The 22,643-nt window shown below is 48.4% G+C and overlaps 1 protein-coding gene across 3 annotated transcripts in view; it reads right to left on the minus strand.

The window, feature by feature from the left end:
- Positions 1-22,643, minus strand: part of BSN (bassoon presynaptic cytomatrix protein) — a 103,787-nt gene that overhangs the window by 76,521 nt on the left and 4,623 nt on the right. For 2 of the 3 annotated variants that reach the window (XM_076346068.1, XM_076346067.1), the window contains exon 2: positions 1,613-2,012. In XM_076346068.1, coding sequence (XP_076202183.1) covers positions 1,613-2,012 — 400 coding nt within the window. Of the gene's footprint in view, positions 1-1,612; positions 2,013-22,643 lie in introns of those variants that run through there. The other variant, XM_076346069.1, reaches the window with a different exon arrangement.

Consider the following 22,643-nt stretch of genomic DNA (forward strand, 5'->3'; position numbering starts at 1 on the left):
GAAACGCGTATTAAACTCGGAACAAACAAACAAAAAAACCCCACATCTTTTTTCATCCCAGGCCCAATTTTTTGGATTCGATGTTTAAAAATGCTCCACAATCACACTTCAGAGGGCATAGAGGCCTAGAGATGCTACGAGATGGCCTAGAGACGCTACGAGATGGCCTAGAGACGCTACGAGATGGCCTAGAGACGCTACGAGATGGCCTAGAGACGCTAAGCAGAAACTCCGTGCACAGACACATTTTGACATGCGTATCTGCAGGAGAGACTCGGAGTAGGGGCCACTGCGGGAAAGCTCTGGGGGCAAGGCAGAGGAGACAGGTCCAGGCTGACCAGAAATTGAGCAATGGGTGCGTTTTTGTTTGTTTATTTGCTGTTTAACTGCTACTATTCAGAGTAGTTAGTCAACTTTCAGTGCAATGCTTGGACAACAAAATAAGTGTTTAGCAAATCAATTTAGAAGTGAAACAGAAGTGTGACCTATGGCATTTCCTTGCAGGAGCCTGAATTTCCACCTCAGGGCCCTTTGTTAAGGTCTGAGACCTTATTCTGATCTTCGGGGGTAAACACCTCTTTACAGAGGTACAGAAGCAGCACCCAGCTAGTTAGGTCTCGCTATACCAGGGGTATGAGCTACCCCAACTCTCCTTCTACCGGTAAAAGGGACGGGAAGGCAGGAGGCTCTCTCAAACAATGGTGTTTAGAAACCGCTACGTCTGGTGTCAGGAGCAAGCATTGCGTGCTTACCAGAAACAGCTACTGGCAATAAAACATGGGTACCTGGGGGACTTCAGTGCCCAAATCCCATTTTCTCACACACTGGAGTGGCACAGTAGCTTTCCAAAGCATGGCTTAAAGGTTCTGTTATTAAGCCTGAGAGTAGGAATCCCCAAGGTTTGCCTCTTAACAGCTGCAAAAAGCATCCACGTCCCTTCCCACCCTGCGTGGAGGTCTCTGACCTGACGGATCAGCACAGAGAGCCCCATGACCCAGCCAGCCCCAGCACCCCCCGCTCGCTGCCGCTACTGCGTCCGCCCCCGGGAACCCAGCACATCCATTTCACACATCCCACACGGCGCGAAACGCTCCCCCAGCAAGGCATCATCTCGCGCACGACTTCGCACTTCTCTCCTGCCACCAAGCCTGATGCTGTCTGAAACTCACCCGCCACCAAAACATCATCACCTGGGATGAGTCAGGGTCTAAGAGGATCGACGCCTCGGGGCTGCCAACAACCCCTCTGCTCCCCTCCCGCTGTTGACTCCTTCGACTTCAAGGCAGTTTTGTGTACGTGGACCTCACCTCAGGCAAGCATTTTGGGGTCCCAGCAACAGAGACTGAACCTCTCTGGTGATCTACCATTTCCCTTTAAATAATTTATGCCCCCCCCCCCCCCCCCCGTCTCATTATAGCTCACATTATTGCAATTATCCCGATTAACCAGCAGAGACCTTGCTCTTGGGCAACGCTTTGCAGCTGCCAAAAGCAAAGGTGCAACTTCTGTGCTTGGAGAAAACAAGAACCTCTCCCTGCAAACCTTGGCGGCAGCCACCCCACCGCCCACCCGAACCAGCTGCGAAGGCTGCCTGAGGAAGAGGAGGCATTACCTGGGTGAGGTGCGGGTTGGGGTTGAAGCCACACTGGTTGCAGACTTTGCTGTGACACTGGGTGCAGGCGTTGAAGTTCGGCTGGCCGGGGGAGGAGGTGAGCTCCGTCGTCTTGCATATGGGGCACAGCGTGCTGCTGGGGAGGGGGGCGATCTGCGGGAGCGAGTAGGGAGAGGTAGGGGTGCTGCCCCGGTCCGGCGACGCCGAGGGAGACCTCCCTGAGCCCTGGCTCCTGGCATCCACCTGCAGCATCCTCCGCGGTCCCTCCGCCGGCAGTCCGGGCTGGCCCCGGCCCCTCATCTCCCGGGGGCTCTGGGAGCTGGGTGCAGTCTGTGCAAGGGAGGGGGATGCTGACCGCTGGCCCGCAGCCTGATCCAGCTGCTCCGGTCTCCTCGGCGTGCTGAAACGCCATTAAAAATACACATAATAAGCCAGGTTTAGTACATTCAAATGATGCCTGTCAATGCAGAAAACATCTAAAGCACGCTCTCCGCCCCCGGAGCCCCAGCTCAGCCAAGGAGGCATGGCGAAACCACACTGCAAACCAGGGGAACTGTTCCGATCAGCAGAAGGATGCGCTTTACCTTATGAAACAAGGCACAATTTCAGCTTTCTCTTATATAACCCAGCAGCAGAGATGTAATTGAATTATTCAGCGTATTCCAAGTTGAACTTTAGTCAGAAAGTTGCACAGAAAACGCGAATGAGAAGTTTGGGGCAGCTCAGCCTCCTGCCAGCCAAGGGGCTCCCCATTAGCACTTCTCCAGCACAAACCGGCACTCGAAGAGGCAGCAGCAACTCTGGTTTGCAGATTGCGGGGCCTTTTCTGCGGGGGGACGGCCAACGCGCGCCGAACGATCTTGTCACAACCTACTTTTATGAGTTGCCGTGAAACAAAAACACCGCGAAGAGCCCTACCTATTGAAGGAAAACCCCTCCAGAAGCCCACAGGAGGCAGGTGGGCTGGCAGCAGTTGGAGAACTACTTATACTTTCTCCATTGTCAAGCTGCCCCCGGTGCAAGTCACAGGTGAAAGCAATCGAGGGCTTGTTTCCTAGGGCCCACAGCAGTGGGAAATCAAGAGAGAGGGCATCAGCTCTGCTTTAGTAATCACCGCTAAAACGAGAAGTGCGGGGAACAGGGGTTTGCGTGGGCTGGCTGCCCCCCAGCTGAACTGTCTTCTGGGCGATGTGAGTCTTGGCTAGGCAGAAAACCAGCTGGGATGCACCAGGTCACCAGGACAGGACTACGAAACCTCCCTGTGAAACCCCAGCTACCCAGAAGGAGCAATCCTGAGCTCGGCATCGCACCCGCTGCTGGTCAGGCAGCAGTCCCCATGGCCTGCGTAGGATGCTCAGCACCCCGCAGCACGTACTCCCCACCACCCCAGAGCTCGGGGAGAGGGTCCAGCGGCCCCAGGGAGCTCTGGAGCAGCTTCAGCTGCAAGAGCTTTGAGTTCTCATGCTAGAGAGCATGGCACAAGGTCCCACACACCCCACCTCCCATGTTATTTCAGTGCAGGTACCCTGCGATGTGCTGCTGACGGACCACAGGTGCACGAGGACGAATCTGCGATGGAAGATGTTTATGTAATTACGGCGGTTTTAGGTAACAGAATCATCCGGTGCACGTGCTCATCAAATATTTCTCAAAAAGGCAGAAGCCCTAATGCCCTTACTACCTGTGATCTACAGCTGTTTAAGGAAAAATATTACTCAGAATCTCAAATTTAATAAATTGTTGATTTACCCAAGCAGGGTCTGACCTTATAAAGGTTTAAAAAGGGAACTTAAATGCATAAAACTAATGAAATTCAAAGTGCACGTTGCCCCAGTAATAGGAAGTCGGATGAAAATAAATATTAAAATAGCACTTTGGGAATACTTTTCAGCTGCAGATTGAAACCAACTTCTCTAAAGGAGGAATCGCACGATAATAATAAAGCAAAGCAATAAGGGAGTAACTGATCTGCTCCAGACTAAAGAGCAAACCGCACCTGGCCCTGCAGCAAGGCACCTGCAATAAGTGTCGTTTGCACGCCTTGGAGCATCATGCATACTGATGCCCTTGAGTTCAGAACTGGGATTTGCCTCCTGATGCTGAGGGCTGCAAAGCTGCTGCCCCGTAAAACGTGTGGCATCCGTAGCTGGTGGAGATGGGAGAGCTCAGTCCCAGACACTGGGAGAAAGTACCAGCAGAAGGCAAAATGCATTTTCTCTCCTTAAATTTAATTCTTATAAAAACAGAATTTATATATTAGAATACATACTATCCTAATGGTGTATTAAACAATATGGAAATAAAATTCTTTGAAAAGATTAATGTATATATGGTCAAATAACTGTTGTTTGGAACAAGAGAATGGTTATTCCACTGCAAATTTCAAAATTCAAATTTTTTTGTTCCCATTTGATATGAAAAAAAAGTTTGCCACCAAGTGGGAATTCTGACTCCAAACCGGCTCTGACCACAGAAATACCACTCAACCACGGTTTCACTTCCCAGCTCAGTGAAAAACGGGAAAAACTTACAGCAGCTACCCACAGCGGAAGCGTTGAGCAGTATATTAGTAGTTACCACCCATTTTTGCAGCTGGTATTAGTAGTACCAGCAGTCTGATTTATTCAGTTCAAGTACCTTCCTTTAAATAAAGAGTGGTTTTTTTTGCTTAGTGAATTTTTTGCAGCAAATCAATGTGAGGAGCGCCGTACCTCTGAAGCTGCGCTCCATCAAGAGGAGCTGTCACGCAAGGCACAGACAAGTTTACTACGTTTCCTACCCAAAACAGAGTCTGTGTCTCTCTTGAAAAAGCAAAAACCCACGAGAAAAAAAATACACAAGTGCTGTTATTTTGCCTCGAGCATCATTCCTGGCGCAGAAGAGGGAGGAGGGCAGTTGGGCACTCGCTGCCCGGCGGGACAGTGCGGCTCTGGAGATGCTCTCCCAGCCTGGGATGGAGCTCCCTCCCGGCTCCCTTCACCTTTTCAGGTGCAAAGAAATGCCAAGCACCATCTCCATCCCGCTCCCAGCAGCGGTTTCACTCTGTGCACTTATATCATCCCTGCATTGATTTATTTTATAATTATCCAAGATGCCTCAGCCGTCCCGTGACACGGGCCGGGCTGTCTCTCACTTGCACCAGCTGAACGTGTCCGTGAAATTTTAAGACCAGAAGGAATCATCTGGTCTGTCAAATACAGTAACTAAATACAGGAGAGATGCCCCAGGAAAGAACGTGAGACTGGTCATATGGAATCAGACGCAGGCCCACACTCCTTGCATCTTTTGCTAGGATGCTCCAATGTTTGTATGTCTTGTACCCACCTATGAACCCTTTTTTTGTTGTTACACGAGTCTGAACTGCAGCTCATCCCCTTTTTTCATTACAGCCGCCTTTATCACTGACGAAAATATTAACTAGCATTAGGCTGCTATCCGGTTCCAAAGGAATTCCCCCCAATGCCACTAGATCGTTCATTAACAATTAAATTGGGATGTCTTAATAAGGCAGGATCTCACCCGTTTGATGGGGGCTGTATCGATTTTGCACTGCCCTAATTGTTGAATTAGAAATATCGGGTGATACTCAGTCAAACATCTCCGCAGGGTCCAAATTCAGCAGCGCTCTCACAGCTACCAACGGAGTTACAATTTTGTCCAAGTAACGAATATCAAGTGCGTTTGATTAAGCTTATTAACAGTTACACCGTCGAGGTTTCCATTTATTATATTCTGTCTATTAATGCTTTATCAAGAGAAGGCCAGGCAGGCAGCTCTATTAATCTGCCCGCAGTCACTGGCAGGTTGGGCAGCCGGGAAGATGCCATTTTCTTCCCCCCCCTTTTTTTTTTTAATTGAAAAACAGTGGCTTTTTTCTTGCTTTCTAAAACTCCCTCCATTTTCCAGCATAAAGCTGACATAGCACCAAACCAAGCCACAACCAGCCTCCTGCCCTGGTGCAGCCCAGCCAGCCTAAGCAATGCCCACCACCAGCCATCTGCTCCTCCGCCTCTTGCCCAGCCTTCTCCAAGTTTGTTGGAGCTGAACCCTCACCGTCCTTTGAACACGGGGCGTCGAACCAGCCACAGCGGCGCACAGCACCGGCCTCTGCTTTCTGCAGAGAGGAATATAGCATTTCACCATCCAGAAGTACGCGGGGTAGTCCTGGGTCCGCAACATCAGAAGCCCGGGTTTCACTCCCAGCTCTGCGGCATCTCCCTGCCACCTCTCTTACCTTCCCTACTGGTGAAAGAAGCATCTGCCCGTCTCTCAACGCGAGGCATTGCAAAACACCCACAAAAATTAACCCTCAGCTCCGTGCAAGAGAAGAGGCTAAACTGCAAGGCTGCTTGCCACGTAGCCCAGAGCTAAAAATCACCCCGAGAGATTAATCTGTACCCAGCTCTGCTTCTCCGTCAGATACGTCTCCTGATTAAAAAGGTGCAGAACTTCCCTTGTTCCACTCGGGAACAAGCACAGATATGAAACCAACCTTTCTATTTGGGGCTGGTGCAAACGTCCTGGCGGGCTGGGAGGAGCTGGAGAAGGACTAGGAGGGAAAAGCTGACTGAGATGATCAGAAACATGAACAGCATAATGAAAACCAAGGGTCAAAGCCATTCTCCACAAGACCGAGCTCAGTGGTGTAAGATGTCACAAGCACCTCAGATTTTTTACGCCTGATTTTTTCCCTTCCGTAAAAATGACGGGTTTTCATTGAAATAACAAGAATTGGGAAGGCTTGAAACACAAAATCCTATTTACAGCCAAAACAACTGTTAGACTGTTTGCTGGTTAACGTTTAATTTCAGAAGAAAACGATTGGTCCTAAACCTAACTTCTGATGGCATGGCAGTGCCAGTGAAAAGATGTCAGCAGCTTTAAGAAAGATGAAAGCAATACAGTGACATAATACTGGTTTACAATCCCGTCCCAGTAAATTGGTACAGCCTTCTTATTTGGGAATTCCTAGGTAAAGTCAGGGCCTGTAGAAGGGAATTGCCCTAATTTAACTCAAGTAGGTTGACTGGTGCCACTAAATTTTACAGACAAGACCCAAGCTTGGAGCCAGCGTCCCAAGAGATGACAACGGGTCCTTTTTCACATGAGATGCTAACTTGGGAGCAATAACCATCACAAGGTAAATGCCAACGCCGTTAACATCTTTGCTATAAAATCAAGTAATAATGATATTACACAAAATCTACACGCATGGCGGGTAACTCAAGCCTTCTTCAGGCATGGTGTGTGGAAAAGTTCAAGAGAGAGCATGTGCATTGGTCTTCTCCTAATTTATTGGTCTTCTCCCAGTTTCACAGTCCCCCCCCGCCTTGAACACACTGGCCACATCCATCTGCTCAGCTGCCACCAAACCCCGGCAGCACTCACATCCCCGGGGGCTTGGCATTTTTGGTCCGAGTCAATCCTTCAGGAGCTGCAGCCCTTTTACGCAACTGGGAGACACGGACTGCATCCCTTTCTCCGCCTGGTGCCAACTGAAACGGGCCCCTGCTCGCTGGGCAACTGATCTAATTACTGCGTTATCGTATATAAAAAGAACATGAAAACAAATGGCACCATCGTCATCATTTTACAGGGAGCACGCCCTGCTCAGGCTTCCCAAAGAAGAGCTGGGTTTGTCCATGGAAGGGAGCTCCTAGCTTCACATCCGTATCAAAAATAACCAAAATGGGGACAAGCAAGTCTTTTCTATCAGCAGAAAAAGAGGGAGAACAAATGACTGCCTACCTGCAGTAAAACCAAGGGTATGAGAAGCAAACAAATCAAGATAAAGCATGAAAAGAGAGAAGATGCGTAGACATTCACACCCAAAAGAGGGAGGCTGGGTTAACGAACAAGAATTAGAGCTGCTCAGCTACGAGCAGAGATTTGACTTAGTTGGTTCGACTGAAACCCGATGTGAACATCTACATGACTGATTTTAAGAATCACTGAATATAACCTGTTTAGAAAAAAACAGGTAGCTAAGCAAAAGGGCAGTTGCACTCTAGGTCAAAGTGGCACCGGGTTTGACTCAGAAAAACGTAATTCCTAATGCTTGTGGGTTGGCATAGGAACTGCGCGGGGATAATATCAAATATTAGCTGGTATATACTGCCTATCAGCAAGTCAGACTAGAAAATAGGACATGCAACCTTTTAATAAATAAACAGAAAAAGAAGTGTCTGATGTGGAGGGCCTCCGGTTTCAGCTACGTGCACTGAAAATCTCACACTAGCGATGCTAAAACATCCACCGAGCTTGGGAGTTTTATTGGTGGCAGCTTCGTAGCTCTAAAAGTGCTACATCCAACATGGGGAATCCTGTATCAGACTCTGCTTTGACAAAAAAAGAAGCAGTTACAGAATTAAAAATCAGCACCTGCTTAAATCCAAGTGCCCCCGACTTAATTACATTTATGTCCGTGCAAGAAGAAGTTCGTGTTGGAAATGGGTGTACTGGGTGGTTTAAAAGCAGCGAATGCCACACAGCTGAAAACAAAATAGAAAATACGAAATGGTGACTAGAAACTGTCAGGGAGTATTTTATGAGATGGCAACACGAGCACTCTTGTGAAAGGCCACGGCGTTTAATGACTTGCTTTGTGAGCAGTGGAAAAACCCTGTTCTCCTGCAGCTTTGTGCTCCAGGGCTGCTTTATCCCTGTCAGATAAGATGCAGCTCCTGTCAGGCATTTTCCCTGCGACCAAGGCATCCCTAACGCGCGTCTCCTGATGCTGGATAGTATACTTGAGCTCCTGCTCAAGGCTTTCACCCAATCTGGGCAATCCTTCGGGTCCCTAACCTCCACCCGCATACCTGTTCTTACAAACATAGAGGAACATGATGTTCTCGAGTCCTCTGCCTCCCCGTTAAACCCCACTGGGGCTGGGGTTCAAGGAGGGGCTGCCAGGCAGGCGGTGGCATAAGCCACTTGCACTTAACGCACCGGACTAACGACCTTCCCCAGAGGAACCACGTCGCAGCACGATGCTGCCATGTGGCAAACAGCACCGCGACGCACGGCGTGCCACCCTCCTCCTCTGGCCCCTGGTTTTGCAGAAGGTAACACACTTAGCGCTGCTGCCAGCTTTTCCCTTAGTTTGAAATGCAGAGGTCTACGCAATCCATGGAAAGGTAACAAGAACCAGAAGTTTCCCAGTTTACATCCACATTATAGGTGCATGACTCGGTATACTGCAAAGTCAAGATCAGGAGAAGCCTCAGTCCACCACAAACCAGCTGTTCTCCACCTTATTAGCATCATGTCTAGCTCAGCCGAGAATCAGCAACAGGCTAACACATCAATGTCGCTCACGCTGCTGTATGAAGCGCGGTTGTTGAGAAGCATCTGCCATCTCATTAGCTGAATCTTACGTACCGTAAGAGGGGATTATGACTGATTTAAGCTCTAAAAAAAATTTACTTGCTTATTTTCGTTCCCGCGCACTGCCTTTTTGTAAGTGTTTGTGAATCATTATCAATTGCAGTTGGACTAGATGGTCGTTGCAGGTCCCTTCCAACTGAACTAAACTATTCTATTATAATTTTGGTATGTGGCAAATAAATAGTTAATTTGCACCTAACTTGGCCCTGGTTGAGCTAAGACCAATTTCCCTTAGGGCGCTTTGCAACATAAACCCAGAGGCAGGGCTGCTCACACCCACCAGCCCAGCACCCCCAGCCTTCTCTCCAGAGAATCCCAAGGTCTGACGTACCCTACGTAGGCCACGATGAACATCTGCAACTGAATGCAAGGCAACTGATCCCCATGGAGTCCAGAGCAGCCTCTATGAACCCCAAGACCTGAACTGGAGTCGGGGGAGACTTTTGCATACCTCCCACGAGCCCTTGCAAGCCAGAAAGCCACCGAGTGACCTGCAGACCCCCACGTGCTGCTCTTTCAGCTGCTGATGCCTGAAATGTGCAGACACTGCTGTCAGGATCTTGGCCAAGCCCCTCAGAGCCACCGGCAACCGGCATGACAGAAGAGCCTGCAGGTAATGATCTCAGTCCAATATATATCAAAGAGATTTCTTCTGAGATAGCTTTACAGGAGCGGGCACACTGAAGGTTGAAAGATTTGAACGGGTCTCCTTTTCAAGTGATAGAACTGTTGCTGAGAACATTTACGATCTTGAACTTCAAAGCTTTAAAATCTCTCGGGGATAAGTAGGGTGTGCGATACCCATTCTGCCTCAGCGTCAGGGAAAATCTGTTTCCTCTGTGATAGCAGAAAACTACATGTAAATCTTCCAGAGGCAGAGTAGAAGCCACTTCTTGATCATGATGCAATTAGCTGCATGGCGTCAGAGGAGCGGTACAGCTAGCCGCTGAGAACCAGGAGGGCGCAGATGCAAAGCAGGAGCCCTGGCTCTGTTGTGCCTGGAGAAACGCCGTCCCTGGGGTGAATGTGGAGCTATTAGAAAGGTCCACTGGATTTCTGATCCAGCGTCTGCGTCTCTCTGGGCACCTAGGAAGTATCTGGAAGATATAAAGCAGGGAGGAACGGTAGCTCTTCCAGTGTACGGCTGCAGTCAGCTTTGGACCATCGGTGCAGGTGAACAGCAGCCTTGGAGCCCTTGAGGAGCGCTGGAAGGAGAGGAGGCAGCGGGCACCCCCGCCGCTGGCCCCAAGGATACTGCCGAAGGGGAGGATGCTCAGCACAGCTGCCTGACTGCAGTACTCATAAAGTCCCCCCCCGTCGAGCACACCAAACTCCACATTAATTCAGGTGAGCGCTGGGGGTGGCCATGCTCGGAGGATGCTGCAGGCTGGACGGTAAAGCAGGCTGCTGCCTGCAGAGCTCCTCTTTATTGCCAGACTTGGAAGGTCTGCAAGAAATGATGAAGAGCCCTGCCACAGAGACACGGCCCTGCGACCAACACCAGGGAGCACGTAGAGAAAGGGCGGCTGAAATGGGGATAAATGTCCCCAGAAGTCACAGAGAGGAGCGGGCTGACAGCCGTCCCTTCAATCCGATTTCCACCTAGCTATTCGATGCGTGGCCTCCGTCTCCTTCCCGGGTCCAACTGATTGCTGTGAGCAAGTCATTTATGCATGTTAAAAATCATGTAATTTATAAAGGGTCATGACAATCTTGAAAATATTGCGGACACCAGAAAGGACAAGTATGATGGGTAGAGCACCCCAGCCAAGGAGCAACCGCTCCCCTCTGCCTCCGTCCACTTACATCTTATAACCGAGCCCTAGCAATTAAACGGTAAAAGAGCTGATTGCCACAGTCATGTTTAACCGAAGACCTTTGTCCCAGTAAAGCTAACAGCATGAATTACTGTGCTGTATTTATGAAATGCCAGCAAAGCCAAAAGATAAACCACAGCATGAAGCTAAGGAATTTTTATGGCACACGGTTCATGAAAGCTTATCTTGTAAATCTACGATTATACACCCCACCCCCCCCCGAGAGCCTCTGATTTTAATTGGCAGCAACGCAATTTTTTGCTTAGGTTGTTAACTATTCCCTAAAGCAATGCAGAATAAAGCTACCTGCTCTTGACTTAGTCCTGCGACATGCACGATGCCTGCTTTGAGATGCCAACATTGACGACAAGAAACTTTCCGTAAGGGTGACCGTAATACACTCAGCTCCAATCTGTTTGCAGGACTGGAAAAAACACACAAATACACGACTACTATAATATTTAGATTTAAACGGGGGAAAAAATAAATCAGAAAAAGTGAGAAAGTTTGTTAGAAAGAAATTAAAAGCAGCAAGTGGAAGGGTAAGAAGGGGAAGTTTCCGTGGCACCTGTTAGCATATTAGGTCCTCAGGCAAAACGTACACTGTCAAGAAAGGGTTTAAGACATGGCCGTAACAAGGCGACATAAATAAAGAGTGGAGCAAATCAGGCTACAGGAGTAAAAGGAAATCCTTCAAAAAGTAAAAATTGTACCCAGGTGAGGAAAAAACAAAAACAAAAAAACCCCAAATTTTGGCAAATTAAATTTAAAGCCCTAATAAAGCATAAAAAAAAAAAAAATCCCTGAAGGAGCAACTCGTAAATTGGGCCCCCCCAAAAAAAAGATTTTCTAAAACTTTAGAAATAGGAAATCTGCCGAAGAATCTGGAAAAGTGAAAGAAGATTGAAACGCAACAGAAATATTTAAGGAATGCAAGACTGTAAAAGAAAAGGTAAATCCAACCTTTGCCATGCTGTTTGCTAAGGAGAAATTTATGAAGGTTCCCACACCAGAACCATTTCATACACAGGATTAGTCTGAAAAATCATCTCAATAGGAGAAATGTTAGGATAAAAATCTAGAAAGACAGAAGGAAAAAAAATAAGTAAAAGGTGGTGAAATAAGGGGAAGCCTTCTTGTGGGTTAATAACCGATCACGATTTAGGACGCCAAGGATAGAGGTAGATGGTCAGGTTTTCACACGTAGAGCTGCAGGACCCTGCCGTGGGATAAACGGGATGTATTCATAAATGTCCTGGGAAGGAGGGGAATAACGAAGGGACAAGTTTGCTGAGCCGTACAAATTTATTCAGAGTATTCAAAGCTAAAACTGAATGCAAAGAGCTTCAGAAAAGGCTCTCCTGTAACAGATGTCTCGAAACGCTGCGGCAGGTGAAATCCAAGGTCAATAAATGCAGAGTAACGCACAGAAGATAAGACAACCATAGCCACGCGTAGTGATGGGCTCTAAAGGAGATATTGCCGCTCTGCAAAGAGTTCTTCGAGCCATTTTGGACAGTTCTCAGAAAATGTCAATTTAATGCTCATCAACAAATATAGAACGATCTACAAAAAAATAGACAATTAAGTTATTTTGGGAAAAATGCATTCTGGAAAGCAATTCAAAGAGAAGAGCAGAGGCAGCCCATTTCCTTGACTTGCTTCTGGCTTCCTCCCCCACCCCGGAGAGTGGCACGAAGGTCTGGTTTTGCAAGGCCCCCTTTTGAGTTTCAGGCTTGATTCAGCCCGGGAGCTGGAGGGATTTCTGCAGCTGTCGGCCCGCTGTGGGTAAGCGCTCCGACGCCGAGAGCGGTTTGCTGCTGGCGGGTAAAAAGGGGTCAATCCCAGGGGCCTGGCTCCACCAGGACAGCATTCACGGTCCCGTCCGCACCGCCCACGGGTCCCCGTGCTTCTACGAAACCTCCGGCAGCAAGAAGTTGGTATTCGACCATTAAGAAGCTGGGAAGACTGCAGGGCCCTTATTTTGGATGAGTTCCACCCATGCTCCAAAATTAAAACCTGATGCAAAAAAAAAAATGTATCATTATCCATCTCCGTGACAGCTTGAGTCAACCGAACGCAGCCCGGAACGAGGAACAACACTCATTCCAGGCATAAAAAATAGGAAGATCCATCAGAAAGAGAAGTGCTGTTAAAAAAGAGGCAGTAATGACATACCAGAAAGAACCCGGCTTGTATTTTTAGAAAAAGGAAAGAAAAACCCAATTAAAACAGCAATTTCCAGGAGAGGAAATCAGACTACCATACTGCGGAGAGACAAACAGCTCCTGGTGACTGCAGCGAGCGGCAACAGAAAAATCCTGACTTTGCACGCCTATTTGTTTGGGCCTGGACAAATGAAACATGAGACCTAAGATATATTTTTTTGTGTCTGTGAAAAATTGTAGCATTTTTATCCATCCTGCAATTGTGTCTTTGCACATCACAGCATTTTGGCCGTCTCATAATTGTCCCTCTAACTCTTCCCCAGGCCATTTAGGTCCTTAGTATTTTGTTGTTGTTGTTGCCTCAGGTTACCAGGAGAGCTGACACCTAAGGTGTGGAAGAGCAATCAGGAGGAGATCATTTGGGCAGGGACCGAGGAAACAGTGATCAACTCACGTCTGCCCTGAAGAGCTCCAAGTACTGCGCACACAGAGGGGTACATGATAAAACCGACGGGCCCACGCTTTCCTGCAAGGAGGAGAGCTTCGTGTCCAGCAAGGACAGATACCATTTGACGAAAACTTCACATCAGGTTGTGGTTGTCAGAAACACTTCTCAGCTGCACGAGTTTCTCCATCCCCGTCGTTCTCCACACCAGCGCACGTGGTCCAATAATGTCTATTATTGGAGACAAGACTGTGGTTGCAAGCACCTGCTAGGGACGCTGCCCTGGGGCTACCAGCCGACTGCCTTGCGCAGGACGGGGTCAATACAGTGGTTTGTGTGTCTTAGATTTGCACTTTCTGGTTTTCAGAGATTTTAATTGGAAGCTCGGATGCGAATGGCAAACCAAACTCGGAGTTAATTACATTTTTCTGTGCAAAAGTTGCTATTCACAACAGGAAAGAAAAAGCAAACCCAAAGAATAATACATTACCAATACCGTCAGAGACACCATCAACTTCAATATTTCAAGCTGTTCAGTTTAAATGTACTTTTGAAATAGGAAAGTCTGAAATTCCCCTGCCAAATTCTTTATAGGATCAAAGGAAAACACTTCTCCAGCGTCTGCAATTCTTTGAGGCACCTTGTCCCTGCATGCATTTCCCTGCCGCACATACCTCAGACCAGAACATTTCTCCCCAAAGAGACTGACACATCCGCATATTTGGTGTATCTGTCCTCACGGTCCCATCGAAAGGCTTAACTTGGCAGAAATCAAAGCAGGTAAAATTTAAGGCTGAGAAGTTTACTTGATAACTGAACCGGATTTTAGATACGTTGATAAGTAGGAGGCATTTTATTACTACCCAAATCAGCTAGTTGATTTTGTTTGCACATTTCAAAGAAAAAGAAAGACGTGATAAGTTGTTAATTCAGAGTGTTTGGGACTGTATTTTTAGCTAATAATAAATCAAGTTGGTAATTATCAACATAGGTTGGATGAAACCGAGCTGTACAGCCATCAGGAATCATATCCTAATCCATTAACCAGAGCAGCTAGGAGATACTTCAAGATGAGAAAGGCAGATAAAATAAAGTACAAAAGGGACACCGAAGGAGATACTTCTTCGGAGTTTTCTCCCAGACTGATAATTTCTGGATACCTTGTTTTTGCCAGGTTCAGGTAACCAATGGCATATAACATAGTAATACGGACCATCTTTTCCACTCAAACAAGAACTGATGTTCTGTCATAATTTTAGTGTAACCAGTCCAAACCAAGCCTAATAAAGTGGTGAACGGGCTCTACCTGCTCTGAAGATCACCACTGCGAAAGGTTCAAAGGACAGCCAAGGACGATGCGCCCCCCCTGCTGCTGAGCCCTAGGTGCTAGGATCTCACCCAGAGGGAGGAGGGCAGGCCGGGGGCGCGCTTGCAGGACCATCGGACTCAAAGATCTCCACTCCATATAAGTGGAAACAACCCATCTTTCCTTGCGTGCTCCCCAGCTACAGGATTCCCAAGCGAATCATCTACAACAACTTGCAGACAGGGGGGAAAAGGAGAAGGCTTGGAAATTTCCACTCTTTGGGACTACAGAGCTGCTGCAAAGGGACAGTCGGGGCAGATGCTGAGCAGCACGGACTGATTTACAGCGATGTGAGCAGAACCCAGCATCGCCTCCTCACGTACGCCGGCGTCGGGAGTATTTACGGAAAGCTACGGATGCTGCCTGGCCCCGACACAATGTGCTCTGGCACTATCTGCTGCAGACATCTCGCAGGTTCGTATCAGAGGAGACGCAGCCCACGGATGTGTTTTGGGAGCAGCCTGACAGCGGTTTTCCCACCCTCCTAAGAGCCATTCCCGGCAGAGGATGAGAGGAGAGCGGAGAAGGTCCGCAAGGGCAGCGGTCCAAAGGACCGCTACCGACACCTGCCCAGTCCGTCGAGAAATCTTGCTACAAACAGGTAAAAAGAAACCCAAAATACGGTGGCTTACCATCGGTGGGCAGAAGACGACAAAGCTGATGCACTTCAGAGGAAATATGGGAAAGATCTGGGCACTTCAAGGACAACACGCGGTTCGCTGCGTCCTATTGCTGGTCCTACAAGGACCACATTAACGGCTCCCAAACTTGGAGCCCCACAACGAGTCACAAACTTGGAGTCAATAACACAACAGAAGTTACTGTAGACAAGGTACTGAAAAAGCATACTGCAAAATTGAAATGGAAATTATGAGGAGCGGCTGAGGGAACTGGGGTTGTTTAGCCTGGAGAAAAGGAGGCTGAGGGGAGACCTCATCGCTCTCTACAACTACCTGAAAGGAGGTTGTAGCGAGGTGGGGGTCGGTCTCTTCTCCCAAGTAACAAGCGATAGGACAAGAGGAAATGGCCTCAAGTTGTGCCAGGGGAGGTTTAGATTGGATGTAAGGAAAAATGTCTTTACTGCAAGAGTGGTGAAACATTGGAACAGGCTGCCCAGGGAAGTGGTGGAGTCCCCATCCCTGGAAGTATTTAAAAGACGAGTAGATGAGGCACTTAGGGACATGGTTTAGTGGGCATGGTGGTGTTGGGTTGACGGTTGGACTCGATGATCTTAGAGGTCTTTTCCAACCTCAATGATTCTATGATTCTATGAAAAAAACGCGTGACTCCATCCTGCAGACTCGGAGGTTATTGCCAGGCACGACAAGAACGGTTTAGACTGGAACCACCTCGGGTGCTTAAACTAACTAGATCAAACCCAGCCTGGCCAGCACACGCCAGCATCGTGCTGCCCAGCTGCAGCGCAGATGTAACTGGAAAGGCTTCAAACCATCAGTGTTTACTCCGGCAGTTAACTGGGAGTTTAGCATTTAAAAAAAAGAAAGAAAAACCCCAACCAAACAACAATTTGTCTCCCTAAGAAGATTAATAGGTGCGTTTAAAGAAATCAGTCTGTAGGCTTAATGAGAAAGAAGCAGCAAAATCCTAAAAGTGAGACCTCCCACAGTTTTTCAGTCCAGCTGTACAATCAAATAATAGTTTATGTAACTAGGATTGGAACAAAATAAATTAGAAGTAATTTCATGTTTCATCAAAGGAAAAAGGACAGTTCGGAGTCAACGTGAAAAAAGATCTAGTTCAGCATTGCATTTTCTCCAAGCCTTTCATAATCTTTGTGTTATCAGCTGATTTGTTTTTGTCACAAGAGGAAGGCAAATTACCAAGTCCCTTAAGAACTTATTATACATTTCCAAATTTCAACTATTCCTATTTTATAACTCATAACTTCACATATCTGTAACTGAAATGTTTTCTTTGGGAGATGAAAGAAAAAAAAAAAAACCCACGCTGTTTTTCCCAGGCTGCAATCTGTTTTTTCTGGTTTAAAAAAAAAAAAAAAAAGGCGGTTAACAGCTACAACATGTCAATCTTTGAAAGTAATTCCCACACACAAATTCATCCTTTCGCAGACATTAAATACGGCAAAATCTCTTCGTACTCCTCGCGCCTAGACTGATGAAGGAAGGACGCAAGCTACCAACAGACTCTTTCTCATACTGGGAAGCCCATGGCAGACCCAGGCGGGTCTCATGCGGGCTGGCGAGAGGGGCAGGACCCCTCCGAATCCATTTAATAGCTGAAGAAGACACATCTAACACTGACTTCACGCCCACGTACAACTTCCAAGGACAGAGCACCCTGAGAAGGAGCACCCTGAGACGATGTCAGAAGAGGTCACGTACTCCAAGCGTCTCCTAACAGAGCTCAAAATCCGTAAATAAAGCCAAATTCCAAAATAAATCCCCACATTCACAACGCGACAATCCTCAGGAGAGCACCGGTCCTGCAAAGGGACGTCCACTGGAGCCAGGCTCCGAGCTTGGCATCAGCTTCACGTCCCTCTCGGCAATTGGAGAAGCCTGTGAGCCCCCACCGCCAGGAAAGACTCAAAACAGGCTAAAAGGCAAAATTCTACTGGCAGGGAAGAAAAAAAGGAAAAAAGGTTCAAAGGCTGCTCTCAGTTATTGACATCTGGCCTCTGAAAGTCTCCCTACCCTGTAATACCTACGCAGATGACTGTGCCTCCGGCACCCGGGGCCGGAGGGAGGAGGGCACGCCAACCTCAAACAGACCGGCTGAAACACGGAATTTTGTCACATCTGCACCAGGCAACATTTTGCTCCAAGGTGATTTGTTTTTTTTTTCCTGCGGCCTTCAGAGGAGCTGTCACGTCCTCATCTGAAAGCTATTCGGCGCGGCAAACTGCTTTGTCACGTCTGAGAAACCATGGTCCCTGGCAGGTCCCAGAGCCAAGCGAAGAATGGTTAGTCATACCTGCTCGAAGAAACTCAAAATTCAGCAACATTTCTCAAGCAGCATGGATGCATTTTCCCTTTGAGCCATACAGTATCCGCTTGCTCCAGGTTGCGTTTGTCCTGGTTTCGGCAGGGAGGGATAGAGTTAATTTCCTTCCTAGTAGCTGGTACAGTGCTGTGTTTTGGATTTAGGATGAGAACAAGGTTGATAACGCACCGATGGTTTAGTTGTTGCTGGGTAATGCTTACACTGGCCAAGGACTTTTTAGTTTTCCATGCTCTACTGACTGAGAAGGCTGGAGGTGCACAAGAAGCTGGGAGGGGGCACAGCCAAACTGGCCAAAGGGACATTCCATACCATGTGACGTCATGCTCAGTACAGAAACTGGGGAAAGCTGGCCGGGGGGGGCCGCTGCTCGGGGACTGGCTGGGCATCGGTCGGCGGGTGGTGAGCAATTGTACTGTGCATCACTTGCTTTGTGTATTATTATTATTATCATATTATTATCATTTTATTTCAATTATTAAACTGTTTTTATCTCAACCCACGAGTTTTTCTCACTTGTGCTCTTCCAATTCTCTCCCCCATCCCACCGGGTGGGGGGGAGTGAGCGAGCGGCTGCGTGGTGCTCAGTTGCCGACTGAGGTGAAACCACGACACGTTATAACTGTCAAAAAGGGGGAAACCCTCCAAGAAGAGGGCAGGAGATGCTGCTCTTGTTGAGAGCAGCTAAGCATGCTCAGGCAGCAGAGGTTCAGGTGGCTGCAGGTGGGACAGGCCGAGAGTCACAGGCAGGAGATGGCAGCCTGCACCTCACATGGGGGTTCACAAGCTGCAGGACATCCCGGGCAGAAGTCACAGCACGGCACTGAAGCCTGCTCACAGAGAATGAGAAAACACTGAGAAACACAGGGGTGGCCTCGACAGTCTTCAGGGAGGAGAGGAAGAGCTTCTCATGGGTCAGAGGAGCCTGTGCAGAGCTTGCTGCAACTCGGGAAGTCACTGCGTAACCGCGATGCAGTGAGAAGGCTTCGCGTCCATACCCTTCCTTACCTCCTGTACCACCTGCCGCCTGGCTGTGAACACGGAGGAGAGGGGGATGGAGGACAAGGGTAGGACCATCACATCATCTCCAAAGGCTCAGCTTCGAGTCCTGACCCACGTGCCAAGGGCTGCCCCCGCTGCGTCCCAGCCATGCAACATGCCCCATCATTTGGCTGCAGAACCAGAAATGGGTGAACATCCCAGTCACCATCGCTCCCCGCTGCGAACCCGGCCGGCCAGGATGGCCCAAGTCCAACTCTTCAAACACACCTGGGCTTGAAGGTGTCGCTATCCCTCAGGAAAACACATGGAAGTTAAGGCACAGCTGCACGTCTCAAACACGTGGACTGCCGCAGGCAAATCAATGCTGCATTTTGGCTTTGCAAAGTAGAGTATCTCATTTAAGATCTTAGTCGTTACCTTGTTAGTGGGACTATACGATGGGGTCTCTAATGGTGTCTACCAGTGGGTAACGGCCCAGAGGTCTCCTCCAGTCCTGTGCTCCTACCTTTGCCCACCAGGACCTTACGCACCTTGTTACAGTCACTTGGCTCTTGGACAACTGAGCCCGTCATCACCAAGCACTAATGGTCTCCGAGTGGAGATGTTCATCTCCGTTGCTCCGGGGTAAAGGCGTAAAGGCTCTTCCTAACGTCAGGAAGCGAGAGGAGGATAAGGGCAGGCTGCTGAGGCGACCTGTAAGCAACGGGGTTTCAAGAAGGACCACTGCCACAGGAGACACTAAGGACAGGGACAGGAGAAAGGTCTGGGGACAGACTGGGCAGGAGAGGGTTGGCTTTTTTTGTTGTAGCTCTTCTTAGAAGATGCCTAATAAGCTTTACCGCATTAAATATACACGCATTTTTCTTCTATAGACAATGACCTAGAAACACAACTAAGTCATTTTTGACAAAAGAGAATGCACCAAACTATTTAATCACATCTTCATGGGGAATAAAGCAATATGAACGGCTAATCTGCCGTACATCACAGAAACTATAGTTTTGGGCTGAGGGAGACTGTATATTTTAGGAGGTGAAGCTTTTATTTAAGCTTTGTGTGATCATATATCCCATCGCACCCTCCGGTAAACTGCTGCTACACTTATTTATGCTCACTGTTCATATACATTTCGTTGCCATTTGGCTAGGTCGGACCTCTAAACTCCAGATTTTGGTTTGCCTTTGTCAGCCATCGTGATGATCTCTACCACCCAGTGCCAGGAGTCAGGCTGGATGTCATACCATCACTTCTCATCTCAAATCAAACCATGACACTTTTAAAAAAAACAGAAAACGAAACAAAATAAAAATTGCATTCAGACACGGCTTTTCTTGACTTGGTTGATGCTTGTTCCTCTGCCTCCGAGGAGCTCAGCGTGGGCAGGGAGCTGCTGTCTCCTGCCCCATCAACCCACCGTCCCCAGTCTGTTAACGGGGCCGGGGTCTATCTTCGATATCAAACACACATTAGTAAGATATAAAAAGGCCAAGAGTCAGCGAGATACTATCACCAGTATACTTAAGTCATCTTTGACATTAAATATGAGCAGAGTACGGGAGAGGAGCCCCTCAGGAACACGCCTTCCAGCCTCGCTGTAAAGCACAGGCCAGTGTTAATAGGATGCAATGATACTGCTCCCTCTTGCAGGCTCCTAAATAGCTCGTCTGAGGTGCTGGGTGTTCTCAGCGAGGAGCCAGCTCACTGTATTTATAAAAACTTTTCAGCATCAGTGACATGAAAAGCAGTCCTGCATGCCCGGTGATGACTGACAGGCTGCACAGCAGCGCTTCGGGGTCACGCCGAAGCTCAGCACCTCCAGGCACTAAAAAAGACCAAAAAAACTGTTCATAAGAACAGTCGTGGCCATGGATTGATGTAAAAATAACAAATCTGTCATTCAAAGAGACGTTTGAAAACACATGAACGGCTCAACAGCGACGATCTCAATCTCAAGAAAATACGTGCAACACTCATAACGGTTTACGATGTGTGGGACCGGGATGACCATCAGCACTTGCTGTCACTCACCAGCCGAAAAAAAACCCGAGCAGCACCCAGGAGCAGCGGCGCTCATCAGCGAAGGCAACGTGATAATCTTATTTCCGCATTTAGTGAACAACCGGAACGCCATTGCCATGGAGCCCGCTTCACCCTACCGAGCTACCTGGTTTTTGGAAATGCCGTTTGTACCCTGACTGCCTCTCACGTCCTTCCGAAGGCGCACCTCACGCGCTAGGAAACGGGTCTGATACTGCAACAGGATTACCAGAAAAGCACCCTCGGCCGATGGTGGGCCACAGCGCCAGCCCCAGCCGGGGAATCAGTGGGGAGGGCTGCACAGGGAGGCAGGGCCTGCGGCAGGCAGGCTGTATTTTTCTGGCAGGTAGCTGTCCAGATGCTCATCGGGTATCGCCCAAACCAGCATCAACCGCAGGAATACGCCACGGCACTGAACACCTGTTTGCACTGAATTGGAAACATGACGGGAAGCACATCAAATACGTGCTCAATTCGCACAGCAGAGAAAAGCAGCAGCTTTATTCAGGTGCGTCGGAGAAGCAGAAGCCAGCCCACCGCGCCGCTCAGCCCGACCCGCAGCGTGGAGGGACCCACCGGTCCCAACGGATGCGGTCACTCGAGCTGCGGCCCCGCTCCTGAACATCAGCAGGAGAGGCTGACCCCCAGTCCTTGGGATTTTGGGGCACAGAAAGCGGCCCTGCCACAGCTGCAAACTGCGCAAGAAGGAGCCAGAGAGTCCTCCAACTTTTCAACCAGCACGAGCCAACAGAGCGAAGGAAATCAACCCTTCCAAATTCTTCCACGTTCTTCTTTCTGAGCAGAAGCGGATGGCCCAGGTACATCCAGGAGCCCCTCGCGCAGCAAAAGCGAAGGGTATAGAGGCATGCCTTCAGCACGACATCCAGGTTGGTTTCAGCAGCGAGAAACCCCAACCTGTGAAGCGGATTGCAAATCTGTGTAGTTGTTTTGGAAATAAAGGCATTAATATTTGATGCCAAACATTGTGAATATTGATGAGCACGTTCGCAGAAGAGGTTTTGGAGTTACTCAAGCACCCAGAATTGTGCCATCTAAATTCAGTGGCCTAATGGCTGCTGTCAGAGCTATCAGAAGTATGTAAAACACCGCTCGCTAAAGGGAAGGCGTGTTGCAGCTGGCACCGCCTGCCCATCACGGGAGAGGAAGACGAATTGAAGCCCAGTGGGATATTTAACACAGCAAATATTTTGACTTGATCTGTCAAGTAAGCCATTTTGTACTCCTCCTTTTACCTTTTATTTTGCTCACATAAGGTTTATGAGCTTGAAACGTTGCGCATCTGTTCTTCCCCTCCTCACCTAAACCCAGCCTCAGCTCCTTCCTCACCCTCCAAATCTCTTATACCAAATAAACTAATACTTACTAAGCGCGGGTGCATGGCAGGCTTTTCCAGAGTGCCAGTCCGCAGCTCAGCAACAGGCCCGGGAAAAGCTATTTTAATATTTGAGGAAAAGGTTTTCCAGCGATGCCTCCGATGGCAACGTCTCTGCACGGTCCTGCTCAGGGCTCAGGCTCTCTGGGGACAGCAGCGCACAGAAACAAGCACGGAGCTGGCTCTCCAGACAAGCGCGAGCCCTGTCCATGGCCTGGTTTTCCATCTCACGGTCTCGTTTTATTTCTAGCGGAGTCATATGAAAATGGACATTGACTGCTCGTTCCTGCAAGCTTGTGAGAAGTGCCCATTTAAAAAGAAATGGGCAAACTTGATTTTTTTTTTTTAATTACTTTTATATATATACTTATTACCTAGGGTACTAACGGCAAGAAAACAAGCCCATACCCAGCAAATGCAAGTGAGCTACCAAAA

Source organism: Aptenodytes patagonicus, chromosome 8 (assembly GCF_965638725.1).
Source record: "Aptenodytes patagonicus chromosome 8, bAptPat1.pri.cur, whole genome shotgun sequence".
NCBI lineage: Eukaryota > Metazoa > Chordata > Aves > Sphenisciformes > Spheniscidae > Aptenodytes > Aptenodytes patagonicus.